We start from the raw sequence: 5,614 nt of genomic DNA, 5'->3' as shown, positions 1-5,614 counted from the left end.
CCTGCTGGCCACCCCTTTTTTGATACAGTCCAGGATGCAGTGGGCCTGCCAGGGTGCAAGTGCTCACTGCTGGCTCACATCAAGCTTTTCATCCACCAGAACCCCTGAGTCCTTCACACAGCTGCTCTCAGGGAGTTCTTCTGCCATCCTGTAGATAGACATATATGGGATTGCCCCTACTCAAGTGCAATACCCCAGGCTTTTGAACCTTTTAAAACCTTATTAGGTTCGTATGAGCCCACTTCTCAAGATTCCTCTGAATTGCATCCCTTTCTTCTGCTATATCAACTGCACCACTCTGCTCGGTGTCATCAAATTTGCTGAGGCTACACTCAATCCAACTGTCTAAGTCACTGGTAAAGATGTTGAAGCTTCAGTCCCACTTGTGACCAGCCTCCATCTAGGCACAGAGCCACAGCCCTCTGTCTACAACCATCTAACAAATTCTTTATCCATGAATGGTCCAATTTGGCTAAAATGTTATAGAAACAAAAGCATAAAGTCTAGTTGTAAAAACAAAGTAGAACTGGAGAAAGAAGGGGTAAACATGTAGTAGAAATATAAAATGGGATTGTTGAAAGGTAATTCTGACTCTGCTGAGAAAATAAAGTGAGAAAATACTAGGAATAAGTAGGAAATTCTAAGAAGATGAGAACATCCCTTGGATATGTGTTGTCCAGAGGAGGAACAAGGTGGATGTATTGTAATGTTGTAATTGAAGTGAATGCTTAACTTTATTTTAATTGTGGCTATTTCAAAATGTCTCTGGGCATTGTTCAATGGTGCTTAATGTACTCAGGAAGTAAGGGCAGTTCAGAGTCCAAAGTTCTTTTTCCCTGAGTTTAGGTATAGGATTATTGGCTTCTTAATTACTGTGCATGAATCTGTACTTATAGCCATTGTTTTATGGTGTTGAATTTTTTATCCAAAAAAAGCTGAAGGGATTGCACTGCAGGTAGTATATTTGACATCTCTTGTACTGACTCCAAAATATTGTGTGCATAGATTGAATTCCTTCCCTGAGGAAAAAAATTTCTCTGCAATTCTCACAGGACGATGTCCCTTTACGACGAGGGAGGAAAACAACTAAGAAAAGAGAAGAAGAAGTTGATATTGATTTGGATGACCCTGAGATAAATCATTTTCCGTTTCCGTTCCATGAGCTGATGGTGTGGGCAGTGCTTATGAAGCGCCAGAAGATGGCTCTCTTCTTTTGGCAGCATGGAGAGGAGGCTATGGCTAAAGCACTGGTGGCCTGCAAACTCTGCAAAGCTATGGCCCATGAAGCATCAGAAAATGACATGGTGGATGACATATCCCAAGAGCTGAACCATAATTCGAGGTAGATTTTCTTCCATGGACATTTTTTCTAGGTGAAGTAAAATATAAAATAAACAAAGTGAGAGGCTGCTGATCTTGCCTTTCACTTTTAAATTATAGGGAAAGTGCAGTCTCTTCGGAGAAAGTCTAATTGATTTTCAAACAATCTGTCTGCAAAAGGTGCAGTGTTGCTAGCAGTATAACTTCTTAAGTGATTATATTTCATGTGTTCTCTCTGAGCCCTCACTAGGCATTCTGATCAACCCAAACAGAACAACTGTTGAAATTGTTCTGAACATCATATGCTGAGAGAGGTGGTGATTAACCAGCAGCTCATACTTAGGTGATCAAGTTGACATACTAAAGTTCAAAGCAATTCTTTCTAATATTAAAAGTCTGAGACATTGAAAATGGTGAGAATTCAGAAAAAGATGTTGGTCACTGCTCTTTCATAACATCATGAGCAAATAGCAGAGAAGCAGTTCTCCAGGCTGCAGATAACTAATGGATTTCAACCAAAAAATGTCAGGGAAGTGGGCAGGAAGGTGGGAGCAGACAGCTGGTAGGTGTGGGTGCTCAGCACAGCTAAGCTGGGCCACTTATATATATATCCCTACCATTAATGTGTGTGCAGTCAACATCATGATTTGCGTGATGGTGATGCATCCCTTGCAGAGGCTGCCAGTTATTGAGGGGTGTTTTCTGCAGCAAATTGCATGAACTAACAGGAATGATCGGACGTCCCTCTTTTGCAGGGACTTTGGCCAATTGGCAGTGGAGCTGCTGGACCAGTCATACAAACAGGACGAGCAACTGGCAATGAAACTGCTGACCTACGAGCTGAAGAACTGGAGCAACGCCACATGCCTGCAGCTCGCAGTGGCTGCTAAGCACAGGGACTTCATTGCTCATACTTGCAGCCAAATGCTGCTCACAGACATGTGGATGGGTCGTCTCCGGATGCGCAAAAATTCTGGCCTAAAGGTCAGCACTGTTTTAAAATTGAATTATCAGAGGAATTCTAATAGATGATAATGGGGCTTGCAGTAATAACTGTCTTAATGAGCATTATTTTGGGGTGCTTATTCATAGCGACATTAACCAGAATATATTCTTCCTGTGTTCATCATTTCACCAAACAACTTGTCACTAAACCAATCTCAAAGTTCATTATTTAGGTTTTTATTATCTTTCTCAGTACCCCTTCCCAAGTCAGAGTTACCAGAAAGAAAACAGAGCCAGAAAACAGCTAATACGCTGTTAGTTAGCCAAGCTTCTGAAACATAAATAAAGAAGGATATGAAAGTGAATTAACTGATAGCAAAAGGTGCTGATCCAGCAGCCCTCCACAGAAGAGGCCAGAGCAAGCAGCATGTGTTCTTGCAGTCCCCAGCTGCTCTGCCTGATGACTGACCCAGAGGGACTACCCGAGGGGATCTGGAGGATAATCCAATTTCTAAAGCTGCTTAAGCTTTACTTCCACCCGCAAAACTGCTAACAGAGCAAGGTGGGTTCTGTGAAGTAAATTTCTGTCCAGAAGAAGCCTGAACTGGCCTCTTTCACCTTCACCAATGTGCTGTGCTCATCAGTCAGCACAAAGCCAGGAATTGCCTCCTCCTTCCTCTGATAGAGAAAAGCTTTCAGGAAAAGGCTTCTCTTTCCCACGTGATTTGTGTGTGAGAAGTGGTAATAGCTCAGTCAGTTTGTTCGGTAATGGTGAGAGTGCTGTTAAGTGCATGCATCATTATCATTCCGGGTCTAATCCAGTAACAGTTATGAATGGGTGTGACTAGTAGGATTCTCCCTGCACTACCGCTGGAGGTGTGTTTAGATGTCATTCTGCTTACAGACAGAAAACATTCTTATGTTTGGAGACATCTTTACTATTTTCCTGACAAGCCCTGTGCCCTCACTGGGGTCTGCTGCTCTGGTTCATGTTCAGCTTCATAAATAGTCCACCTGGGCAGGTACAGTCCCAGCAGCACCTCATTTCCCGCAGCATGCTTTCATGTTTACAGCTCTTAGCTCTGAAGCCATAAAACAGACCTTCCTCTCACAGTGGATAACCAAAGGTAACAGATGCTCCTTTTGGCTTGTCATAACAGGAGAGCCTCAAAAGGATCCATTACTCAGTCCACAGTCTGTGTTTTATTTCACTAGAGTTCATTAGCAGAGCTTGTTTAAAGGTAAAGCAAGCTACATGAACAAAAAGCAGCACAGCAAGGAGATTAATTTGCAAGCATGAATCACAGACTATTTCCCACAAACAATTTTCTCGTATTGAAACTGGCAAAAGGCAAGAGCCTTGTTTCCTGAGAGTCCCACTGGGAGGGGCAGCACCTTCAGTAAGGGGAGAGGCTTTTTGAATCCCCCAAGGAGCTGGCTCTGCCATAAGCTTCCTTGGCAAGGAGTTGGTGCAGGAGCAGAATGGGTAACCCAGCACTCAGCTTGTCCACAGCAGGGCATGGCCTGCATTCTTCTAACTGCAGTCAGCGAGTGTTGCACGTGCAATCACCACCCTTGACCTGCTGACAAGCTGATATCTGGTTTCACTGTCAATTAGGGAGAGATATATAATAAAATTGCTTTTCCTGAGATAACAGCATAAACAGAAGAAGTTGTTGTACTTGTGTGTACCATCCGCTTCTTCTTGTTATGATATCTCTTCAGTTTTTCTACAGAGTTAATGCCAAGTGTTGTTCATTGCATATATCCATACAAGGGAAATGTAGTGCCTTCTGCATTCCCTCTGCATAAGAGAGACAAGGCAGGAAAGAAGGAGCTGACGTTAGCGTAAGCATAATGTGGGCTGCCAGGCTAGTGAAGCCAAATCTAAGGGGACTGCATAGCTGAGTACAACAGCATTTGCTATCACTGGCTGTGCCTCATCTCCTCAGATTCACACATTTATGCCTTCACTACCTGCATACATTAAACATGGATGCGTTAACCCTCTCTACAGAAATGAAAAATTCTTGCATGTCATTTACAGTGACATTCCCTATTACATAAAACGCAGAAATCTGCAATTCTGAGGTCTGAACACACCCATGGTTCCATATGTCACTTACCCTAGAAAGTATTTTGCAGATGCATTTAATGTGTAATACACATCTGATGAGAAAGCAGATATTCAGGAGAGGCAGTTAGCCATAGCACTCCTATTAGTGTTAATAGAAGTTACACGCTTTGTTTCACTACAGAAATTTGAAAACATTACCCCAAGTGGCATATACTCTATTGCCATAGAAACTCACATTCGCTAGTGTATTCCTCATCTCACATGTCCAGAGGGAGCTGTTCCATTTGACACTAAGTAACATCATGATTGTAATCTGTTTACTGTGGTGATTACTGTTGTCATTATTATTATTGCTTTAGGTAATTCTAGGAATTCTACTTCCTCCTTCAATCCTCAGCTTGGAGTTCAAGAACAAAGATGATATGCCTTACATGTCTCAGGCTAATGAAATTCATCTTCAGGAGAAGGAGCCAGAGGAACCAGAAAAGCCAGTGAAAGAAAAAGAAGAAGAGGACATGGAACTCACAGTAAGAGCTGACAACAAATCGCCAGACTTATTGCTCTCAGTTTGCTATTCCGTGGGTGTTGTAGGTCATTTAATGTGCTTGGCAGATGATGGTCACTCATAACTCTCCCATCTCTGTGGTGCAAATCAAACATCGTTGTGTCCTGATGTTGCAGCAACACACGGTGATGTTGAAGCATCACTTTGTAATGTAATATATTCATAATTTGATTTGGTGCTGTACTGTCTGAAATAAATTCAAGAGATTTCAGCACTCAACCATGATAAATGGAGTGGGCCTCTCTAGTATTAATGATGCACGCCATTTATTTTTCAGATGGAAATGCCCAGAATCGTGTGGAAACTAGAGATTTGTTTATTCTTTTTAGTTAACTTAATTAGAGAGCAAGCATGCAAAGAGGCAAGAAAGGTCATGAAGACATTTTTCAAAATTCTTCATGAATTTGTAGTCAGTGCCTCTCACACTAAGACATTCAGTTTTCAATCAACTGAAGACACTGACAAGTAGCTAGACAGCTCAACACTTGGTAAGAGTTTCTGTAGCTCAGAAGAACCTTGCAAGGAAGGTTAGATTAATGATTTACAAAACAAAAAGGACCAGATAACTAAAGTTCTGAAAATTATACATGTATCAGCAGTTAAAATTATCAAGAGTGAAAATTATACAGCTATGGAGAGTTGTCAGACCTGCCTCACCTTAGTTTGATTTGGTTTACTTAATTTTGATTGTGATGTCTTTTGGCAGG

At 41.8% G+C, this 5,614-nt stretch overlaps 1 protein-coding gene across 1 annotated transcript in view; it reads left to right on the top strand.

Moving 5' to 3' along the window:
* The window catches only part of TRPM3 (transient receptor potential cation channel subfamily M member 3), a 236,995-nt gene that overhangs the window by 191,928 nt on the left and 39,453 nt on the right, over positions 1-5,614 (top strand). Inside the window, exons 14-16 of the mRNA XM_010725728.3 lie at positions 1,053-1,342; positions 2,076-2,304; positions 4,702-4,869. Coding sequence (XP_010724030.3) covers positions 1,053-1,342; positions 2,076-2,304; positions 4,702-4,869 — 687 coding nt within the window. The remainder of the gene's footprint in view (positions 1-1,052; positions 1,343-2,075; positions 2,305-4,701; positions 4,870-5,614) is intronic.

Source organism: Meleagris gallopavo, chromosome Z, assembly GCF_000146605.3.
Source record: "Meleagris gallopavo isolate NT-WF06-2002-E0010 breed Aviagen turkey brand Nicholas breeding stock chromosome Z, Turkey_5.1, whole genome shotgun sequence".
Taxonomy (NCBI): domain Eukaryota; kingdom Metazoa; phylum Chordata; class Aves; order Galliformes; family Phasianidae; genus Meleagris; species Meleagris gallopavo.
The sequence above is the reverse complement of the archived record's forward strand: the minus strand, read 5'-3'. Positions and strand labels throughout refer to the sequence as shown.